Raw genomic sequence first — 25,262 nt, 5'->3', positions numbered from 1 at the left:
ATCATCATTGTACCTCATTGCAGATTCGGCCAAGGGTGGGTATTGTGAAAATTTAATGCTTTCTTGCCCAATTTAATTTCTAAACACATTTAACTAACTAAAACTATCAATTTAACTAAAAATCAAAACCTAAAAATTTCAATTTCTCCCCCCTTGAAATTCGTCCAGCCCTTGATGTCACTTTTAGATCTCTCTCCTCAAGCATGCTAAATGGAAACAAAGACATAGGAAAGGTAGAAATCAAGCTAAAGTCGAAAAATCTTACCGTTAGACTCATAAAAGAGCGAAAAATGCGAATTCCCCTTTGAATTTTTCTAGTTTCCCTTTGTTTTCTTTCTTTTCTTCCTTTCCTCTCTATTTCCTCTCTTGTTCTTCCTTAAAGCCGGCCATCACTTAAAATGGGGTTTAAATGGGCTGACTTTTCATTAAAATAATATTAAACCATTAAAAAAAATGCCATGTGTCACTTTCCCATTGGTCCGTTTTTAAAATTTCATCCATTTGTTTCCAAAGTTTCACCATACACTTGTCCCACATATCCATAGCTTAGATAAAATTCTCAGACTTATCCAAAGTCTCAGTGGAGTAATTTTTGAAATTTACACTTTTACCCCCGTAAAAGTGAAAAATTACATTTTTGCCCAAAAAACTGAAAAATTACCCATAGACATATTTTTCATCCCTTATACTCATACCATTCTCCAATTTGTCAAATCTGATCTAAATTCTCTCAAAATCTCAAATTTTGTTGGCGTGTGGTAAAATTACGATTTTACCCCTACACTCCAAAAATCACTAGAATTAAACTTTTTCACTTCCTATCATTAAATTATACTCCAAATAGTTAATATTGGTCAAAAATTTCACTCCATTATCAAATTATTAACTTATGTGGCAAAATGACGATTTTACCTCTGAACATCAAAATTTTCAATTTTACCCCTAATGAACCCTCGAACTCCGAACAATCATTTTTAGTAATTCCTTGACTATAAAATATTAAATTTCATCCTACGATTCCTATTTGAACTAGTTCAAGGTTAAATCAACTCAAGTGTACTGTTAGGTACGATACCGGGTTTCGTCTATTCTTAGGTGCTTTCCTAGCATAATAACATGCTACTCAGTGCATGTATATCATGACATGTGTTTATAGGGTCAGGTTTTACAAATTTATTTATCTAAGATTATGATTGAAGTAAATATGTAGTCTGTTCTATTTATCTTTCTTTTGCTTATGTTTGATGGTTTTGAGTTTACTCTATTCTGTTCTTAATGCTTCTAGTTGATTGGCCACCAATTAAATTGAATTGGAAACTTAAGCTAAACCTTTATGGAGGAGATTTAGGTAGACCTAGAATAGAATAGCATATGATCAAATACACTTAGTTGATTAGGTGGTTTGATTTGCATATAAGGTAGACATACACTTATAAGCCATACGTAACTAGGATTAGAGCACAAACTTGATGAATCTTTCTTCAATTTAATTTGCATAAACATATAGTAAGTTAATTGGGAAATGTAGTATTATGTGAACTTTGATAAAGACTTGTAAATAAATTAAGACTCTAGGTTAGCAACTTAATCCATTAAAGTAAGTTAAACGAGAGAGACAATATTTAGATGAAATACTGAGAGATATCATAATGTTAGGTCTAGAGGTCAATCAAGTCTAATAAAGTAATTTTGCTCTGTAAATTTAGATTAGTTTTATTTTTCAAGTTTGATTAAATTTTACTTTTTAATTCAATTTTTATTGTTTAAATAAAATTAGAATGTGTCAATTTTAGTAGTTAGCAATTAAGAATTAAAATAATTCTCTGTGAGAGCGATACTTTACTCATCATTATATTATCTTTGCGATACGTATATTTACGTAAGTAGAAAACTAATAAACAAGTAGCTCTAAGATTCCAAGGAAAACTTAGTTCATCTTATTTGGTCAGATCTTTTAGATAACTATTTTATTCCTTTTCTAACCTTGTGCAAAGGAAAAGTACACTATGAATTTGACTATTATATTTGAGATTTTATGCTGCAGAAAATATTAATAAGGATGCAAAGGCCTTGGACAAGTTGGCTTTATCGTCAGTAACTATGTTTATCAATAAAAATTAATGGAAAGATATGAAAACACATGCTAACATCCTTAAACTCTTTGAAAGGTTAGCATCCTGTTTGGTAATGAAAACTGTTGCCTAATTTGACAAAGTAAAATGAAGAAAATTAAAAAATAAATATATTGCTTACAAGTGTCCGCTATTTCACATTTAATTATTCTTTTAAAAAATAGACAAATTTCCAAAAAAAAAAGGATTAAATAGTACTTTATAAGTTTATAAATACATCCTGAATTCATGAATTAAAATATGTACCAAAATTATTTTTTGTGAATTGAATCTTATTTATCTTGTGCCATTTCTCTCTAATAAAATTTCATACACTAAAAGGACATTTCCTATGACATTGAAAAGTGGTTGATAGCAGCTCAATAAAAGATGAAAATCAAGAGTTGAACCCATGTTTCCACTATTAATTATGAACTGATTCTGATAATGTCACGACCCGGAACTCCTCATCTAGCCCGTGACAACTGCCACGACGTCCCAATAGACACTAATTACCCTAAATGCTGATCGAAACCTCGCAAGGCTTAGCATCAACTTTCGCATCTCCCCGGTGAGCGACAGTTATTAAATCTCGCATTTCAAGAAATCATAAGTCTTTTCCAAATCAAAATAACAAAATATTATTTTCTGGCTCACAAGGGCATTTTCGTTATTTTTCTTCGAAAACACCAAAACCTGCCAAAAACATGGTGTAAAAGCTAAATATGTTCATACATACTTTAAATCAAATAACTAAAGTATAAAATTACTTTTACAATGACACGTGGGCCCCCAACTAACTAATAAGATGCGAGTTTGTGAACCTACAATTTTGTCGATGCAAGGCTAACTGAAGTCCTTGATGCAATCGGCTATCTACCGACTATCCCGAGCCTGAAATGTGGGGAATTGAAGGTGGTGAGATTATAAAATCTCAGTGAGTAAACAATTACCATCAAAAGCATCTAAAGCCGAGTATATGGAGATAATATAAAAAAAACGTTATATTTCAATAATGTAACGCAAAATTGGTTTCGATCTATACCAAATAATTTCTTTTCATCAAAATTTCCCTGGCTTATGAGTTTCTTAAACTTGGCCACTCCCAGAATCATTCTCGTGGGTACCTTCGTCAAGGTATCCCATTGAGACCGCCAAGGCTATTCAATGACCCATACCCATAAACATGTTTTCACATCTGACACACAGCCGTTCCTTGGCATTGGCTGAGTCTCACTCTCACGTGGTGGCCCGAACGTGAGGTGCACTCAAATCATACCTCAGGAGATACTTCACCCAACATCTCCTCCCGGAGGTAAGTATATAATTGAGTTACTGTGCCCCTCTCATAGGCAGTCCATGGAAACCCCCACCACTGCATTGACCGTTTAATATACCACCAGACCCATAAAAATTCTAGTAGCATAATATGGCGAATAAAATGTACTCCAGTCTACCGAGACCATTCCAAAACTGTTCATATATTTCATGCCAACCTAAAAAATTTAGCCATCATGCTACCATAGTGTCATAAGCCACAATTTCAATAACATATAAAATCATAAATTTCAACACAGTCTCCATATACTCAATTTTTCCCAAAACAATATTTGATTTCAAAACCAGTATAAATCTCATTTTTATTAAAAAATATTTTAATTGGAAAACATAATATTTTATAATTTAAATTCAGCATTCAATAAAAGCATTAAACAAGTATAATTACTCTAGATATTTAAGACGATAAGTTGTCCACTCACAGTTTTAGGAGTCGATGTACTCCTAATCCCAGTCTTCAAGCACAATCTCTATACTTTTACCAGTGTAATTTACTCACCACCTATCCACAATGTACAATACATAATTCACCACATTAATGCTTGACCATTATAAAATCAATTCAGGCTCGATGTATATGGATGATATGGTATGCAACCTATCCGACTACCTCTTAAATGCGGTACTGACCTAATTCGGCCTATTACTCAATTAAATCGATATACGCGTCCGTTTAAACTCCAAATTAACTTTTTTCAGTTTCTATACCTCATTTGCACCCAAATTGACTTAATGTCCCTCAGTGTGGTGCAAATTATCAGTCCCGGTTGCAAATTACGAAAATACCTCTAATGGCTAAAAATTTGTATTTTTACTTTGAAAATTCCCATTATTTTTCTAGACTCATAATTCATCATTATTCATCATAATTCCTCAAATAAACATCAAGATCAGCAGCCATTATTCCCCTAGAAAATTCAGCATAATGGGTTTCAATGGGAGAAAATTATTTCTCTAGCTTATTTTTGTTATATTTCAATATAACCTACCTAAAATCACTTAATTCAATTACAATCAACCAAAACTCAAGCTCAAAACTCATCCATGAAGGTTTGGCCAGCATGGGTGTCCATACCCACTTTCTAATTTTGCATGGAAATGAGAAAAAAATACATGGGTAGTGACAATCACAAGGAAAATCAATGAAATTTACCTTTTTAATGCTTGATTTCTTGATTTCTCTTGATTTTCCCCAAATTTTTCAGCTAGGGTTCTTATTTCTTTTCCCCCTTTTCTCTCTTGGTTTGGACAGCTTGAAGAAGATGAGAATTCTGGAAATTTTGGCCTTTTTAAAGGCTAAATAATATAATATTATTTTATTCATTTTTTTTGTTTTATTAATTTCTTAAATTCTAGCCATCCATTTGTTTCCAAATTTTCACCATACACTTGCCCCACATATCCATAGCTTAGATAAAATTCTCAGACTTATCCAAAGTCTTGGTGGCGTAATTTTTAAAATTTATACTTTTGCCCTTGTAAAAGTCAAAAATTACATTTTTGCCCCCAAAAATTGAAAGATTGCCCATAGACATATTTTTCATCCCTTATACTCATACCATTCTCCAATTTGTCAAATGTGATCTAAATTCTCTCAAAATTTCAACTTTTGTTCGCGAGTGGAAAAATTACGATTTTACCCCTACACTCCAAAAATCACCGAAATTAAACTTTTTCACTGCCAAACATTCAAATTATACTCCAATACTTAAATCATACTCCAATAAGTTAAATGGGGCCAAAAAAATCTTTTCTAAAAATTCCAATTATCAAACCCTGTTCTATAAAATAATTACGACGTCATTTACATGTTCAATAGAATGGTTACATATTTAGGAAGTTTGATAAAATCGTTAAAAGACGATATTGCTCCTAATGGTATCATTAAGTCGATTAAGCTTCAAACTAGTTCAAATAGAAATTTTAAGGTGAAATTAAGAGTTTCATGGTCCATGGATGACTTAAAATGGTGATTCGAAGTTCGAGGATCAATTTGGAGTCAAACCAGAATTTTCACTATCTAGGGGCAAAATGGTCATTTGCCACTTGGGGACAAAATAGAAATTTTTAGAAAAGATTTTTTGGCCCCATTTGACTTATTAGAGTATGATTTGAGGTTTAGAAGTGAAAAAAATTTTAATTTCAGTATAATTTGGAGTATAAGGGCGAAATGGTAATTTTACCACTCCGAGGGTAAAACGGTAATTTTGCACCCCCAGAACATTTTTCCAGCACAAGGTCTTCACGCATCATCATTTTTGACCCTTTAATAATGTGTGGTGGAGATTTAAAGCTTAAAAGATAAGAATTTAAAAAATGGACCAATAATGTAGTGACATGTGGCAAGTTTAGATTATTATATTATTTAACTATAAAAATCAGCCCACACCACCATTTTCTCTTCATTATGGCCGGCCATAGCAAGAAAACAAAGGGGAAAGGAAGAACAAACCCTAGGTGGAAAGAAATTCAAGGGAAAATTGGTGAAAATTCAAGGAAACAAGTGACAAAAGGTAAAATTTCTTGATTTTGACTTGTGATCTACCTTTCCCATGCATTTCTCCTCATTTTCCATGGTTAGATTTCATGTTTTCATGGTGAATTCATGGCTGCCCAAATGGGTATGGAGAGAGAATAAAGTTAGATTAATTTGATTTTAAGTTATGTTAGTGTTTTAATTTAGTTTAGCATATTTAGAAACAAAACAACAAGAAAAGAATTCATTTTCCTCCATTACCATTATTGGCCGAATTTTCTAGGGGAATATTGGCTGCTGATCTTGATGTTTATTTGAGGAATTATGATGAATAATGATGAATTATGAGCCTAGAAAAATAATGGGAATTTTCGGAGCAAAAATACGAATTTTTACCCACTATGGGTATTTTCGTAATTTGCTGTCGGGACTGATAATTTGCACCACATTGAGGGACATTAAGTCAATTTGGGTGCAATTGAGGTATGAAAATTGAAACAAAAAAAAATTAATTTGGAGTTTAAACAGACGCGTATATCGATTTATCGGGGAAAAGATCGAAATAGGCTAATATCGCGTTTAGGCAAAATTTAGACATTTTGCATATCATATCATGCATATACATCGAGCCTGAAATAGCTTATGACTGTTAGACATAATTTAATTGGAATATGTGTCATGGATTATGGCTAGGTGGTGAGCCATTAGATACGAGTAAAGGACTGTACCCGCGGACTGAAAACAGGAGTATTTCTACCCCTAATACAATGAGTGGACAATTTATCGTCTTAAATATCTAGAGTAATTATACTTGTTTGATGCTTTTATTGAATGGTGAGTTTAAATTATAAAATATTATGTTTTTCAATTCAAATGTTTTTTTTTAATAAAAATGAGATTTATACTGGTTTTGAAATCAAATATTGTTTTGGGAAAATTGAGTATATGGAGACTGCGTTGAAATTTATGATTTTATATATTATTGAAATTGAGGCTTATGACACTATGGTAGCATGATGGCTAAATTTTTGGGGTTGGCATGAAATATATGAACAGTTTTGGATTGATCTCGGTAGATTGGATTAAATTTTATTCGCCATATTATACTACTGGAAATTTTATGGGTTTGGTGGTATATTAAACGATCACTACAGTGGTGGGGGTTTCCGTGGACTGCCTATGAGAGGGGCACGATAGCCCAATTATATAACTACCTCTGGGGGGAGATGTTGGATGAAGTATCTCTTGAGGTATGATTTGAGTGCACCTCACGTTCGGACCACCACGTGAGAGTGAGAATCAGCCAACGCCAAGGAACGACTTGTGTCAGATGCGAAAACATGTTTATGGGTATGGGACATTTAACAACCTTGGCAGTCTCAGTGGGATATCTTGACGAAGGTACCCGCGAGAATGATTTTGGCAGGGGCCAAGTTTAAGAAATTCATAAGCCGGGAAATTTTGATGAAAAGAAATTGTTTGGTGTAGATTGAAACGAATTTTGCATTATGAACATTATTGAGATATAACGTTTTTATATTGTCTCCATCTACTCGGTTTTAGATGCTTTTGATGGTAATTGTTTACTCACTGGGATTATTTAATCTCACCCCTCTCCCTATCCATTTTTCAAGCTCAAGACAGTTTGTTGATAGTTGATTAAGACGGGAATTAATCTCGGAATGCATCTTAGAAAGTAAGGGTTCGTAGCCCTACCCCTTCTTGGTTAGTTGGGGGCCCATGTGTTACTGTAAAAGAAATTTTATACTTCAATTATTTGCTTTAAAGTACATATGAATATATTTAGCTTTTACACTACATAAATTAAATTACGAATTTCTCTATAAATTTTTTTTTTTTATAGAAAATAGAATATTTTATTAAATATTATTATTTTATTCAAACAATTATAATTTCATTTCAAATAATTACTTTAGACAACTAAATTTACTTTTAATTACGAAACATGTGTTTTTCACCCACACACCATGTTTTTGGCGGATTTTGGTATTTTTGAAAAAAAAATAACGAAAATGCCCCTATGAGCTAGAAAATAATATTTTATTGTTTTGAGTTGGAAACAACTTATGATTTCTTGAAATGCGAGATTTAATAACTGTCGCTCACCGGGGAGATGCAGAAGCTGATGCTAAGCCTTACAGGGTTCCAATAGGCATTTGGGGTAATGAGTGCCTATCGGGACGTCGCGGCGATTGTCACGGGCCCGATGGAAGTTCCGGGGCATGACAATTTAAGTGGTATCAGAGCATGGTTTAAAGATCAAAGATTTTGATTTTAAAGTTTTTGATTTTAAAATATTGTTTTAAGAAATCCACACTGACACTGCGTGGCCCCGAGTTAGGTTAAGTCAGGTTAGATTGAATAGGATGAGATGAATTTGAAAGTATCTATTTTACTTATTATATGTGATAAGCACAAGAGGATATAAATGGTTATGGAAATTGTGATGTAAGCTTGAAGGGAAACCAAACAGTTGAGAATCATTAGTGTAATAACCTTAAATATATATGAATAACATTGATCAAGTAAACTCCAATAGCCACCGTGCCGCGGTGCTAAGAACACTTCATGTCTAGGACGCATGAATAAAATGAGACAAATGTGAAGTTGAATTCACAAGTTGACCTAAGGGCATTGAACTTGATTCTAAGTTTTGGTAATTGGAGTTTTAAGGTTTTGAAAGGTATCGATATGAATGAGTTAAAGCTGAAATGGTTAAGGGCCTTCCCTTCAGGGGAAGTAAAAGGTTTGGGGTTTGATACTTAGTGTATGCGGTCCTGTAGGGTCGGGAAGCCAAGGGGATCGATACAGATATAACAATACCTTGGAGTGGGCCCCGGATGAGGAGACCACATGGGTGGGTCTCGAAGAGAATGTCACATAAATGGCTAAGTTACAGGTTAAGTGATCACATGTTGTGAGACATAAGTTTAAGATAGATATCCCTAAGAAAATACTCAAGAGAAGTTCTACCGTGGATCTTGTAAAAGCAAGCACTAAGTTATGTGATTATAAAAAAGGAAGCTATAAGTTGAGAGTGATATTAGTATTAATATTGAAAAGTACTTGAGGAGAATCTAGTTTTAAGTCTTGCAATTTCAAGTACAATTTGTAAATTGGTTAAGGAAGAATGATGTTATATTCGTATGAAAAAGTGAAACTTTATTAAGGAAGCGTATGGACAAGTATAAGAGAATATATTAGTTTGACTTACTATAAGAGGGCAAAAATTGGATGGCCATGAGTGGCTTGTAAGTAACCCAAGAATGTATAGTAAGTGTGCAAAGGAGCTATGATCGATAAATAAGGGTAGAATTTTAATTCCGGTATAATTTGGAGTACAGGGACGAAATGGTAATTTTACCATCCCAGGGGTAAAACGGTAATTTTGCACCCCCAAAACATTTTTCCAGCACAAGGTCTTCACCCATCATCATTTTTGACCCTTTAATAATGTGTGGTGGAGATTTAAAGCTTAAAAGATAAGAATTTAAAAAATGGACCAATAATGTAGTGACATGTGGCAAGTTTAGATTATTATATTATTTAACTATAAAAATCAGCCCACACCACCATTTTCTCTTCATTATGGCCGGCCATAGCAAGAAAACAAAGGGGAAAAGAAAAACAAAAACCTAGGGGGAGAAATTCAAGGAAAAATTGGTGAAAATTCAAGGAAACAAGTGACCAAAGGTAAAATTTCTTGATTTTGACTTGTGCTTTACCTTTCCCATGCATTTCCCATCATTTTCCATGGTTGAATCATGTGATTTGAGGATGAATTCAATTCTGGAAAAATGGGTTAGGAGAGAGAAACTTGTTAGATTAATTTGATTTTAAGTTATGTTAGTGTTTTAAGTTAGTTTAGCATATTTAGGAACAAAACAACAAGAAAAGAATTTATTTTCCTCCATTACCATTATTGGCTGAATTTTCTAGGGGAATATTGGCTGATGATCTTGATGTTTATTTGAGGAATTATGATGAATAATGATGAATTATGAGTCTAGAAAAATAATGGGAATTTTCGGAGCAAAAATATGAATTTTTACCCATTAGGGGTATTTTCGTAATTTGCTATCGGGACTGATAATTTGCACCACACCGAGGGACATTAAGTCAATTTGGGTGCAATTGAGGTATAGAAACTGAAAAAAATTAATTTGAGATTAAATTGGACGCGTTAGTAATTTAATCGGGTAATAGGCCGAATTAGGTCAGCACCGCATTTAAGCGGTAGTCGGATAAGTTGCATGTCATATCATGCATATATACCGAGCCTGAATTGATTTTATAATGGTCAAGCATTGATGTGGTGAATTATGTATTGTACATTGTGGATAGGTGGTGAGCAAATTACACTGGTAAAAGTACCAAAATTGTGCTTGAAGACTGGGATTAGGAGTACATCGACTCCTAGAACTGTGAGTGGACAATTTATCGTCTTAAATATCTAGAGTAATTATACTTGTTTGATGCTTTTATTGAATGGTGAATTTAAATTATAAAATATTATGTTTTCCAATTAAAATGTTTTTTAATAAAAATGAGATTTATACTGGTTTTGAAATCAAATATTGTTTTGGGAAAATTGAGTATATGGAGACTGTGTTGAAATTTATGATTTTATATGTTATTGAAATTGGGGCTTATGACACTATGGTAGCATGATGGCTAAATTTTTGGGGTTGGCATGAAATATATGAACAATTTTGGATTGGTCTCGGTAGACTGGATTACATTTTATTCGCCATATTATGCTACTGGAATTTTTATGGGTCTGGTGGTATATTAAACGGTCACTGCAGTGGTGGGGGTTTCCGTGGACTGCCTATGAGAGGGGCACGGTAACTCAATTATATACTTACCTCCGGGGGGAGATGTTGGGTGAAGTATCTCCTGAGGTATGATTTGAGTGCACCTCACGTTCGGGCCACCACGTGAGAGTGAGACTCAGCCAACGCCAAGGAACGGCTGTGTGTCAGATGTGAAAACATGTTTATGGGTATGGGTCATTGAACAGCCTTGGCGGTCTCAGTGGGATACCTTGACGAAGGTACCCGCGAGAATGATATTGGCAGGGGCCAAGTTTAAAAAAATTCATAAGTCGGGGAAATTTTGATGAAAAGAAATTATTTGGTATAGATTGAAACGAATTTTGTGTTATGAACATTATTGAGATATAACGTTTTTATATTGTCTCCATCTACTCGGCTTTAGATGCTTTTGATGGTAATTGTTTACTCACTGGGATTATTTAATCTCACCCCTCTCCCGATCCATTTTTCAAGCTCAGGACAGTTTGCTGATAGTTGATTAAGACGGGAATTAATCTCGGAGTGCATCTTAGAAAGTAAGGGTTCATAGCCCTACACCTTCTTGGTCAGTTGGGGCCCCACGTGTTACTGTAAAAGAAATTTTATACTTCAGCTATTTGCTTTAAAGTACGTATGAATATATTTAGCTTTTACACTACAGAAATTAAATTACAAATTTTTCTATAAATATTATTTTTTTATAAAAAATAGAATATTTTATTAAATATTATTATTTTATTCAAACAATTATAATTTCATTTCAAATAATTACTTTGGACAACTAAATTTATTTTTAATTACGAAACATGTGTTTTTCACCCACACACCATGTTTTTGGCGGATTTTGGTATTTTTGAAAAAAACAATGACGAAAATGCCCCTGTGAGCTAGAAAATAATATTTTATTGTTTTGAGTTGGAAACGACTTATGATTTCTTGAAATGCGAGATTTAATAACTGTCGCTCACCGGGGAGATGCGGAAGCTGATGCTAAGTTTTGCGGGGTTCCAATCGGCATTCGAGGTAATGAGTGCCTATCGGGACGTTGCGACTGTTGTCACGAGCCCGATGGGAGTTCCGGGGTGTGACACTCATTTTGTCCCCTGGTGGCAAATGACCATTTTGCCCCTGGATAGTGAAAATTTCGGTTTGACTCCAAATTGATCCTCGAACTCCAAATTACCATTTTGAGTCATCCCTAAACTGTGAAACTCTTACTTTCACCTTAAAATTCCTATTTGAACTAGTTCGAGGCTTAATCGACTTAATGGTACCATTAAGGGTAATATCGTCTTTTAACAATTCTTCGAGCTTCCTAAATATGCAAACATTCTATTGAGCATGTAAATGACGTCGTAATTATTTTATAGAACAGGGTTTGACAGATAACTTGAAGACATTCATTTTAGAGGACGATTACCTTGGTAAATTACATGAATATGCAATGTGACTTAATAATTGGCACTGGTAGGGTCATTTTTGGGCAAATTCTTAACCTTTAGTTGACAAATGGATGACATAGATAGATTGACTCACTTTAATCAATTTGTTTGGAAAATGAAACTAAATGCTACTAAAGCGACTCACATCTCTCTTAAAATAAGATTTATCATTTTGATTTATGTTTGTTTCCTAGGATCCTTTTGTCCACCGCCACCATGCACTATTTAAGCAGCCTTTCCACATGTATCTCTTTTATGCTAGGATTCGACTTCATGCTCAAATATGAAAATAATCAAGAAATTAAAAATATAATGCAGCGGAATAATAAACTAGCATTTAATCAGAAAAACAGTCGAATCCTACAGAATCAATATTTATATTTTTCATATAATTTTCAAATTAATTATGAGCATTCATAAGTTTAAGAGTTACATACCTTATTCTAAATATCATAATCAAGAGTTAATTAAATCAAAAATGCTTGTGATGAAGCAAAAAACCCCAAAAAGAGAATAAGATGGTTTAAAATCCTACAAGCAAAATCTTTGCTTCTTCACCTTTAGGATTTGTCAAATCTTCAACCACCCAAGTATTTGGCCTCTAACAATAATCCACATAATGACTGCAGAAGACCTTCTCAAAGGTAGGATTTTACTTATGCTAGCAAGTTTTGTTTCTAAAACAAAAAGGCCAAAAATTCTTGTTGAATTTTTTTTTTGTCAAAAAAGAAAATATTTTTTTCTTATTTTATGAAACGATTTAGAAGTGGCTGGAGGCTTAAAGTTTTAGTTTGCTAACATAACATATTTATATAGCTAAACTAAGTTGTAACCCTAGATGCAACAGGTGTATTTTAATTCAATTAAGTCCTTGTGAACTTAATTAATTGTCCACTTTATTTTGGTCTATTCCAATTAAGTCCAACTTAATTGATCATCCTTATTTAATTTTAAACATGTCACTTAATATGTGTGACTCATTAGGCTTCTAACATGTTGGCAATAAATATAAATTCTAATCAAATATTGATTTGATAATTGAGTTATATTTATAGATTATGAGCGACACCTAGCACTACATCATGACCACCCAAATGTTAGAAAGTCAATTAAAGAATTTGACAAAGCCCTTCAGTGATAACCTTCTTAATGCAATACGATCCTTTCATCAAATATCCTAAATATGTCATAAAGCATGGCTCAGTGTCTACTTGTAACATTCCATATTAGTTCTCATAATTCATGACTAACTTTATGAATTTAGGAAACTAACTTTCTTTAGATTCATCATGCTTTGGCCAAAGACTTTATACAAGTTAATCAAGAATTGAGAACAAGTGAGATACATTCCATCATATCACTTAGGGTGTTGAATCCTTTGTTGACCATGCATTCACCTTTGCATGCTTCATGGCATACCAAAAACATCCTATTTAAACATCTGGTCGCTTCTAGACTCGTAGGGGTAAAATCAAAGGATGTCATTCCCTATACAAGATGACCTAATATCTCAAGTCCAAGGACTGGTTGCACGACTATCACATGAAAACATATTCTATAGACAATTGAGTGAAATACCAAATGAATTTCTCATAGCGAGTCATGTTCAATGAACTTGTTCTTTAACAAGCACCTACATGTTATCCTCAAGTATCTCATATATTTCAATCTATGAGATCGATTGCTTACTTTTCAAGTAAGGAGACTTAACATGTACCAGTCTTTGAGCATTGTCAATGTTTTGTCTTGACAATACAATGACCTAGAACAAATTTAGGAACATGGCTTTGATGCATAGTGATCTCATAATTGTAACAACTTTACAATTATCTCCCAAAACCTTTATACTCCATGGGCTTCATCCAATTAGTACTTAATAACTCCTTATTATTGCACTAACATGAAGGAAAACCTCTATTACATATTGTTATGCGATTTAGTTTGCATTAAATGATAATATATATTCCTTGACCAATCCAATTGGCTCAAGGGCATATACCAACACTTCACACACATATATTAATCAACCTTTCACACCTTATACCAGATGGAATCCATCCCAGCAGCTGAAAACTTAATTGCTGATAGCTGCTCCAAATATGATCATGCCAAAGAAATGAAGGCTTTCTTCGAAGGCAGGGCAGTAAAGGGCTTGTGGATTTTGGCATTACCAGGATTCCTAGCATCTTCATCCATCCACCCCAGACTTTACCAAAATCGCAGCTTTAAATTCCAGTGATTGACCTCAAAGGCTTTGAGAGTGAGCGCAGGAGGGAAATTGTGGATGCCATACATGATGCAGCCCAGACATGGGGCCACTTTCGAATGCTTAATCATGGAGTTCCAATTTCTGTGATGAGAAATATGTTAGACGACATGCGTCAATTCCATGAGCAACCTCACAAGGTGAAGAAGGCATGGTATTGCCGTAAAGAAAGTGGACAAAGGATTTTCGACTACAATACCAATGTAAAGGTAGTAGCCTGGAGGGATACTGTGGCGTGTGAATGTCCTGATGGACAACTAGATTAACAAGTTATACCTCAAGTTTGCAGGTTTGAGATGAAATTGAAATAATTGTCTAAACCTGATCATTAATATCTTTTATTTCTGTTTAGTTGATATTTTAAATAATTTGGCTTTGCAGAAAGGTAACAAGTGAACACATGAAATGTATACTCCAACTCAAGGAGACGTTGTGTGGATTGCTATCAGAGGCTCTAGGGCTAAGGAGGGATTACATAGCAAGCATTCAAGGCATGAAAGGTGCTTTTATTGCATGCCATTATTACCCAGCTTGTCCAGAGCCTGGGCTGACCTTTGGCTCATCCTGCCACACCGATGCATCCTTTTTAATTATACTTTTGGAAACTTAATCAGAACCAGTGGGTGGATGTGCCACCCCGCCATGGATATCTAATTGCCAATATTCGCAACTTTTTGCAGGTATTGCGATGAATATTTAATTGATATGGAAAAAGGATGCATTACGTACCAACTTAAAGATATATGGTAGCAGAATAAAGAGTTTACATATATTTTTTATACTTTATTTAATAAGCTAAAAACTCACTTGCCAATAAAATATTTTTAAATACCTTACCTAATATATGTTATAGTTTAATTTAATAAAATATATCTAATACTAGCAAATTGTGATTTCATAAGAGTATTTAAATATTAGGGTTTATATTGATGCATCTACAGTATATAGTTTCCATATAATGTTAACCATAATCATAAGGTAGCACTTTATTATAAAAATAAATTAAAATTTTTTAAAAACTTAAAATTGAATATTAATAATTATTTAAAAAATACACAGATAAAAATAACTTTTTTACCTTCTCTAGCTACAAGCTTGTAGGTTCGCAGCCAAACCTTATTTGTTTTAACAGAAGAAGATAAGAAGAGATTAGGTGAGAGGAAGTTGGAGAGATTAAAAAAATATTTTCATCATTAATGTGTTTTGTTGAAAAATTTATTAATATTTATCATTAAGTTATTAAAAACTTTAAATTTACTATATCAGAAGGTGATCACCTTATGATTTTGACGAAGAGCACCCATTCTTTACATCTTTGTAATAGTTATATTTTTTAAAAATGATCATGGTTTAAGCAAAATTTTCTCCATTTTCCCAATTAATATGATAACATATATGTAATATTGTATTGAAAAAACCTATTTGATTTGTAGATTTGTATGAAATGACTAGTTCCAAACCGTTATGCATAGAGTTCTGGCTGGACGCCTGGGTCCAAGAATATCTGCTACGCGTTTCTTTGCTCCAACCCCTGCTTATAGGGATAAACCATATGGACCAGCCGAGGAGCTTCTATCAGAGGAGAATCCACCCATATATAAAGGAACTAGTTTCCACCAACATCTTTCTTATTTCAGGATAAATGGACGAGATGGCCGCAAAGCCCTTCCTCATTTTAAGATTTCCTCCTAATTTATTGCCTAATTCCCTACTACTAGCTTGTTTATATGACAACACAATCCTTTTTTTTTAAATTCCTCCTAATTTATGATCTAAGTTTTGAATACTAACTTGTTTTTCATTGTTTGGTACATGGAAATGTGTGTATATGTGTACACGCGTGTCAAGTACTAACTTGTTTTCTTTATCTGATACATACGCGTGTGTGGATAGCAGCAAACCCTTCCTCGTTTTAAGATATTCTCCTAATTCATGACCTAATTCCCAAGTACTAACTTGTTTTATATATATATATATATATATATATATATATATATATATATATATAGTATAGTAGTAGTAAGTANTATATATATATATATATATATATATCATTTAGAATTGAAGGTATAGAAGAAAAGTAACTCATGTCTCCATAAGATTCTGCTAGATTATAAATTGTTACAATCCTTTGCCAAATTCTGATATAAACAAACAAGTAAAGGTCATGCGTGGCCTCTTATTTATGTAAAAGCTTTCAGCTTGCAATTAACAGCTAATCTAAACTACATGGGGGTTGTATTAGTATGAGGCATTTGAAGTCTAAAGTATCTGATAAAAAATCACTTATTCAAATAAAGCTGCATTGATCAAACTTTGTAACTATTTTCTTGTACGCTCAGTATGTATACATGAATGAAAATAGATAGACCTTAGCAGTGTACCGTTACTCCCAACAAGCAAATGTTTCTACTATCATATATTTTATTTGAGTTTTGTACAATAACTTGGCCCCAAAAAAGGGAAAAAGATTGAATTACTCCCTCATTCTCTCAATTTCCTATTTTCCTCTTAATAAAAGTAATGTCGAATATCTTGCACGGATCAAAATTGAAGCTATCCCAAACCCAGCATATTAGTAGGAAGTAGGAACCAAGTCTCATTTTTTCTTCAGTTTCTTGGAGGACTTACCTCTATGTCCTAGATATCTCTCTATATCTTCGTCATCATCGTCTCCACCCCTCCTCTTCTTTGTGCCTCCGATTTCTTTAAGTTTCTGCAGAGATGTTCAAATTTTATTAATTAGAAAAACTGTCATCCAAAAAAGGGGCTAAATTAAACTTCAAAATACTATAAATCGTATGATACAATCAGAAGCACAAGCAGAAGGGCGACTCCACCACAAAGCGACACATATTCTACATAGGATTCAAATACTAACTCTCAGTGTGAAATAAAAGCACTCGAGCATCTGACTCATTACCTAAAGAGCAGGGTTCAAATCTCCCTTCTCTCAATTATAAATAAAATAAAATAAGCGTGAAACACAGCCTTTTCTCAACAGCATCACAATAATATTAAGCTACATATCAAACGCTAGAACAAAGCAATCAAACATATGATATAAGCACGAGACCCAATTTATATTAGCTTTACTTCCACAGACCAAAAGATTAGACCAGTAACAACCAAAAGACATAATAGAAACACAAAGATGGTGCTATAAATCCAGGTTATAAAAAATCCAAATAAAGTTAAAAGGAGCTTTGATTACCATCTGTGATAGTCTTTTGGCTTCTGTGACACTTTCCAACAGTAGCAAGACTTCCTCTTCTTGAGCAGGATACTCAGGTAACTTTTTGCCTGGAATACAGAAAACATAAAAGGTTAGTCTCCTGGACAAGCTACTCAAACTACGTCCCAGCAACAAATTTAGGTACTGTGGAATTACCAATAAGCTTTTCTATCTGCAGATACCACTCCAGCTCATACTGATTCACTAGTGAGATTGCAACACCAGATCGTCCCGCACGAGCTGTTCTTCCCACTCGATGGATGTAGTCCTGTACCGACTTGAAATTTAGCAAAAAAGAGACAAAAGAAAAAACGGAGGCAGCGAAAGAGAATTTTTTTGCACTCTATCCTTTTAATCCCAGAGCCTTTGATAGAATAACAGAATGCATAATGCATAATTTTAAAGGCCTAACATATGCGGCAACAAGTCAAAGAAAAAAGATATAGTGCAAGTACAACCTTAGAGTTTGTAGGGATATCATAATTAATAACCATATCCACAGATGGAATGTCAAGTCCTCTACTAGCCACATTGGTGCAGACAAGAACATTACACTCGCCAGACTTGAACTTATTCAAGGCTCTAATCCTCTTTGACTGTCAAAAGCATCATGTCAACAAAGTGTGGGCAAATAATAATCATAATAATAAAAACAAAAGGAGAGGCCAAAGAAGAGAGGGACACTCCACATTTGAAGAGCAATATTATAGATCGATACGTGAACTAAATAAAACACATACCTGGGTCATTTGACCACTAATGGGAATTGCCCTTACATTAAGATTCCGAAGAATATAAGACAAAAGGCGAGTTGCATCACATGTCCGAGTAAAAACCATAGACGTACATCCTGACATCTCGGTCAAAATATAAACAAGATAGCAATCCTGCAATCACAGCAAAATTAATATATAAAGGAAGAGATTTACATGGGACATAGAAATGCAACATGAAGAGATCTTCATCTTCATCATTTCCAGAACCAGCAGAAAAAGATATTACTGTGGCTAGATAACTATCTAGTTGCCCAGCTACAAAAAAAGGAATTCCCTATATAACAAAAGACATCCATAAAAAACATAGAAATGCAATATGAAGAGACCCCCATGTTTCATCCATTTCTGGAACTTACAGAAAAAATTACTGTGGCTAAATTACTGTCTAGTTTCCAAGCTACAAAAAATAAATTCCCTATTCAACCACAACATATGTAACGATATGGCATGAAAACTCATACCCATTAGCACAACTCAAAGCTTAATTTGATCTTCAAAATATGACAAAGATGCCTAACTCATATGATAACCTAGGTTGCTGGAGTGTGGGTATGTATCTATGTTTCTGACATGCCAATTGCCTGGAACAGAAGACAGCCGGATACAGCTATAAAGGGTGTAAAAGGAGGATAGGGTGTGGAAATTGGTTGTCCAAACTATGGTACTGAGATGTTTATCATTATTATATTAGTAGCTTAACCTTTTTTTATGCAAAGTTATACACAATATTAGAGTTTTTGGTAAGTTACGAAAGCAGAACAAACTCACTAAAGCAAGCCACTTGGTCTCATTTACTGAATTTGTCCAGACCATCTGAACAGCACAATATGATAAATGAGCAGAAAGGAAACAGAACGAAAGGCCAAATAAGCTGCAGAAGAGTGGACAGAATTCAAACCTAATCTACAATATATTAGAGCCCCAATAATTACAGAATTCAGAAATTTAACACAAAGAAGATTAGGCACCTTGTACTTTGCAGGAATAAAGCGATACTGCTGCTTCAGTGTGTCAACGGTGGAATATTTAGATGCTGCTTCAATCTTAAAAGAAAGGAACCAACTACAAATTGATAAATGTTAAAAATAAAAAAGAAGAAAGCAGAAATTTTGCAGAAATATCATCATCAAACCTTCACAGGATTTCTCAGACATGCCCTTTGTAGCTTCTTGACCTGCAACATCACAAATACTGCAGTCAAACTTTCACCCACAAAGTAAAGACATCAATATTGTAAAAATCAGGTCAAATCGTGAAAAATCTTTGTAGTAAATGCACATCTTTCTCAGATATGCTCTAAGCATGACTCGTCATTTCAGTTTTTTTTTATCTTCAAATCAAGAATAAATTCCCTATACATGGGAGGAGTGCTCAACATAAGTTTGATTAAAATGGCATGGATGCTTCATGTCATCTTTATGCAATAATACTGAGATATACAGTGTCAAACTTTAGCTAAAGGATTCCATTTGCCTTTAGCACCAGCTTTCCCACAATAAACATCCTGTATGACAAAGTCTCAGATGAATGCTTTACTCTCTGAAAGTGAGTACCCCTTTGAGTCGGCACTTGCCCTCCAATTTTTAGTCAAAGTCCAAATGGGTCTTCAAACTTTGCATTAAAAACTCAACTTCAAATTTTTCTGTGATTAAATGTTTGACCCTTTCAAACTCTATTAACAAAATAGATATCAAAGCATGAAAACGAGAAGGAAACAAAACCCACCCTTTAGATAGTGTGAATCAAAAATCAATTAGGGGCTTTGAAGTTACATGATTCCTTTTAGTTATTCATGTGATAATTCCTTTTGGTTATTCATGTGGTAATTGCCAACATTATGTTAACGAGTACTAATGGATAAATGTTATCCTTGTCAATATGGAAGAAACATGACACCTGGAAAGTAAGACTAAATTACATTTGCATTGAGTTTGAAGGATATCACTTTGAAAACAGATTTCATAGAAGACCATTATTCACTGGCAATAACATGTTCAGGCTGCCAAGAGTAGTCCATTTTCACAAGTTAATAAAAGTGACATATCTTAACAACTATTGTCTTAACAAATATTATACAGAACTTTAGCATCTGGTAAATATCTTTTGGGCAAATGGATACACACGGAGTAACACATGTTCTCTGATGGGAGAATTACTACATGAGGCCACATAAAAAGGGAAAGAACAAAAGCATCCTTATCCACATGATCAAAATGGATCATATAGGTAATTTCCATTCCTGATAAAAAAATCATGTGTATAAAATTGTAACAGCAATGAAATGCAGCCAACGCACTACTTCCTGCTTTTGCAAAGATATGAATTAACTGTATAGAGTCAGCTACATAGATCATATTGCACCAACACACTATACTCAAGATCATATTCTTAGTAAGCTTAAAAAAGTCAAGTCCTTTTTCTTATAAGTTCAATCCATGTCCACCAATGGTAACCAATCATTTGAAATAGAAAATGGTATATGAAGGACATGCATTAAATATTTTTTCCTTTCAACACGTACCTTCTTGGTCATAGTTGCAGAAAACAAATATGTATGCCTATCACGAGGAATAACATTCAAAATATCATCAAGTGCTTTCTCAAAATCCTCATTCAGCAACCTATCTGCCTCATCTAAGACCTGCCAAATAGATGCACATTATTTCAGCAGTAAATATACATACATATCAAACAGTTAATGATCTATGTAAGTAAGAAAATAGGTATTTTATTACTTCTATCCAGGTCAATCATATGAAACTATATCAAGCACCAACTGTAATATGGCTGTATAGTTGACTCTGTTTTAAAGGGCCATGTAAGACATTGGCATTCATATCATATAGCTAAAAAAGTAAAGAAAGGATATCTCAAGTGCAAGGGTGGAAAAAAAATTAAAAAATCTTTCACAAAACATGACCTGCTCATTTTAAAGCCTAAATCCTTTCTGAAACTGAAAATATGACCATGAATATTTAATTCAACCACTCATGCCAAGGGAAAAATGAATAAAAAAATCAAAAAGGAGGAAGAAGCAGAAGAAACTCTTACCAAATATTTCAGCATTCGAAGAGAAAAACCTTTAGTATTGGTCAGGTGATCCACAAGGCGTCCAGGAGTCCCAACCTACAAAAGGAAAGATTAAATTGAAGTATTATAAACACAATAAGAGATTCAGGTGTATACTTCGTTCTAAGATACTTATTTTTCATCAATCGCAAACGTGTGTCCTATATATTGTAGCTACATATAACAACAGGTTACTAACATGTTTCTCTTAAAAGTTTATATTTTTAACGGGGGTTATTACAATTAAGGGAATAACTTTTAAATTCTAAAGAAAGTTTTTCCATCAAAATGAGCACCAAAACATACTATTATCATCTAAATAAACTCACAGGCATACCCAAGACCTAAGCTCCCCAGCCCTGATCCTAATGCTTTGCAAGTAAATCATAAGAGAAAACTGGAGGTCCTTGCTTGCCTAGATGACATCAAGATCGTACAAGGGAGTGCCACTCTAGTGCAGTCAACCAGTAGACCAAGATTAAAGAAAAGGATTATGATGGTCAAAAAAATCAAGCATGAGTACACTGAAAAAACCACCAAGCATAATCTTCGTCACTACATCACAGAACATAAACAACTTAGAAAAGGCTCAACACACGTTACAGTAAGAAACTTACAATCAATTCTGTCTATCATACTGTAATCTGCAGCTTTATAATTACAACAAGTCATAGATCTACTTAACCCAAATCCTTTAGACTCAAAATTGCTTCATAGGACAATAACTTTTCAGAATATAGCGAGGGAGCAAAAGATGAACTTACAATGATGTGTGGCCGCTTTCCAAGGGCAATTTGTTGTTGCATTAGGTCCACCCCTCCAACAAGCTTTCAATTATTCAGAACCAAAATTTAAGCAATCAAAATAAGTTAATTTACGAAAAGTATAAATGAAGAAGCAAAATCATCAAAGTCAGTAAAAAACATATCCTCGTAGCAAAAGAGGCTGTCAGACAAAATTTTCGACATGTAAAGCATAAATTAAGGAAACAGTCAAAAATGAAGATCTCAATCCCATTAGACAGACAACAAAAACCATTTTAAAGTAACCAACCGGCTAACGATCAGGTATGCTTTTGACTGGAAGCTTACCACTGCACATTTCAGACTAATCCCAGATCCTAAAGCTTCAAATTGTTCCGCAATTTGAATGGCAAGCTCCCTGCAACAACAAATTACCGATTAAACTGAATAATATTCAACAATAAAAAAAAAAAATTCCTTTCCACGACGAAATTAAAAGGTTTTTAGATATCAGACCGCGTTGGGGAAAGCACCAAAGCGAAGAACACGGGTGCAGATTTATATCCTTGTTTCGAATGGCATTCTAAAAGCGCGTGCAGTATGGGAAGAGCAAATGCCCCTGTTTTACCCGAACCAGTTTGCGCTAGTCCAATCAAATCCTTCCCTGCAACGCGAAAATCCACCAAATTAAAAAAAAAAATTCCAATTAAACGAAGTTCCTCAAAACAATTTAGAAGAAAAGGCGGCGAAACCTTCGAGCGCGTGGGGAATGGCTTCGACTTGGATTTTGGTAGGGTTTTTCCAACCTAAACTATCGCATGCTTCCACTAATTCGTCGCATAAGCGTAAATCTTTAAACGACTTGATTTCTTCCTTCTCTTCTTCAGCCATTTTGAACAAGTTTTTACTTGACGGCGCGTGTAGACAGGCGGTGGAGCGTGGGTTAAAGTAGCTAGGGTTTTCCTGTTTGACCGTTAATGAGAACGAGAAACTCTGTTCTAGGGTTTTGCCGCTAAACGTCTAAATATTAAAAACCCACGAGAGGGGAACTTGTTTTTTAATAAAATATATCAATCACATAAAACGCTGCGTTTCGTTTGGTGTTTGTTTTTCTTTTCTTTTCTTTTTAAATGTATTTCAAGAACGGAAAAAATATATGAATTAACTGAACTGTTTTATTAGCCGAATTAACCGATTGCTATATAAACCATTAATAAATTAACCAATATAAACATATTATTATATATGTTTATATAATAAAAACATATATGTGTATATCATATAAAACATATCATAACATTTATTACAAGATATGGGTTTACATAATAATATAAACATACTGCATTATTATAACACATAGGTTTTTAAAATAATAAAAAATTTTGATTAATTTGATTATCGATCCATTCAATTAATATTCACAGCAAATTTGATTAATTCTGTTATAAATTAATTCAACTAATATAATTTTTTAATTGAATCAACCATTTGCCTACCTGTAAACTTAAAGGGAAATTCGATTTATTTAATATAATAATGCCTTTGAAGTTATCAATGCAAGTGAGTTAAATATACTCGCAATTTTATTTCAAACTTAATTCAAAAAATTATTCAAAGAAAATGTTAAAGATTTCTAAAAAGATTTTGTAACTAAAATATCGTTCCTTCTTTATAGATATTATTCATAATAAGCATCCATCGATCGAACTCAATAATATAGTTACAAGTATTTACATAAGTATTTGAATAATAAAGTCTGCTTATGGAAGACACGTTTGAGTGCGGTTTGTGGGATTAAGGACTGTACCTAGTTATCCCCAATTCTAGGCACTACGTTATTGGGGATTATTTCTATTATAATTCTATTTATGTAGTCATAAAAGCTCAAAGTTTAATTTAACTTTGACACTTGTACTTCTCAAAAAAAATTCATATTTATTTTTTATCCAAATTAAAATTAAAAAGTAGATGTTCAAGTCTCACGTAAATGTTAAAACATCATAAAAAATTCATAAAGGAGCTCTGAAGTTTTTGACCTCGATTACAAGCAAACTAGTTGTTTCGTAAGGGACAATGATTACTATAAAAACTCAACCAGCCGAGTCAACATGGATTATATATGCATACATATAGATGTCAAAACAATTTAAGACTTTTTTCAAGAACAAGTTTCATGTTCAATCTTTTTCCGGAAATATTTTCTTTTTTACATAATGAGATCAAACCCAAGTTACCTGAAAAGCCGAGTCTAACAAGCCCAAAATCGAAATCAAAGTGTGCTTAGGGAACTCATAATTTAAATAAAGATCATAAATAAGGAAATTTCAATATTTAATTTTATGCACATGCATGCACCTAGGCGTCCTTCCTTTCAAATTAACTAAGTTTACTAGGCTTTACTCACTTAATTATAAGGTCATGCTCATCTTCTAAGGTTTATCCAGCCTTTTAACTATGATTTTCAGCACGTAGATATCCATAAAAGTCACCAAGGTTCACAAGAAAATCTTAATCCAATTTTCATTTGACAAAATCAACCTTATCAGTTCATGAAAAATTTTAATAAAATTCATAGGAAAATAGATTAAATATTGATCAAAATAAACAAACATATCTTTTAAAATTTGAAATTTCAGAATTAAAGGCTTTAAATTCTCTTACAACATGTTTAGTTAGGAGAATGGCCCTATTCCTAAGCCTTCCCATACTGCGAACCAAACATTCTTTTAGCATGTAAAGTTCTTAACCAATTGCCCACTACAAAAATCATTGACCAAAACAATTACTAGAATGTCGAATTGCGGCAACCTAAAGTTGGCTGTTTATTATTTTAGAATCCAAAATTAAAATCAACATATCTTACAATCTATTCAACCAATCAAATGAAACTTGATCCATTAAGTTCATTAGGCTGAGAAGTTTATGAGGAAAAGTGAGTGGCCATGGATGGAAGCTTAAGGTTTCAGGG

The 25,262-nt window shown here is 33.5% G+C and overlaps 1 protein-coding gene across 1 annotated transcript; it reads right to left on the bottom strand.

Moving 5' to 3' along the window:
- On the bottom strand, positions 16,758 to 23,328 carry LOC18594789 (DEAD-box ATP-dependent RNA helicase 10). The gene is made up of 13 exons (XM_018125238.1): positions 23,047 to 23,328; positions 22,811 to 22,958; positions 22,643 to 22,712; positions 22,316 to 22,378; positions 21,534 to 21,608; positions 21,004 to 21,123; positions 19,615 to 19,656; positions 19,451 to 19,525; positions 18,447 to 18,593; positions 18,165 to 18,302; positions 17,863 to 17,974; positions 17,686 to 17,774; positions 16,758 to 17,187 (listed from the first exon to the last, which is right to left on the bottom strand). The coding sequence occupies exons 1-13, from the start codon at positions 23,183 to 23,185 to the stop codon at positions 17,071 to 17,073; spliced, it is 1,335 nt and encodes a 444-aa protein (XP_017980727.1). The 5' UTR covers positions 23,186 to 23,328; the 3' UTR covers positions 16,758 to 17,070.

Source organism: Theobroma cacao, chromosome 7 (genome assembly GCF_000208745.1).
Source record: "Theobroma cacao cultivar B97-61/B2 chromosome 7, Criollo_cocoa_genome_V2, whole genome shotgun sequence".
NCBI lineage: Eukaryota > Viridiplantae > Streptophyta > Magnoliopsida > Malvales > Malvaceae > Theobroma > Theobroma cacao.
This window is presented reverse-complemented; position numbering and strand designations above follow the sequence as displayed.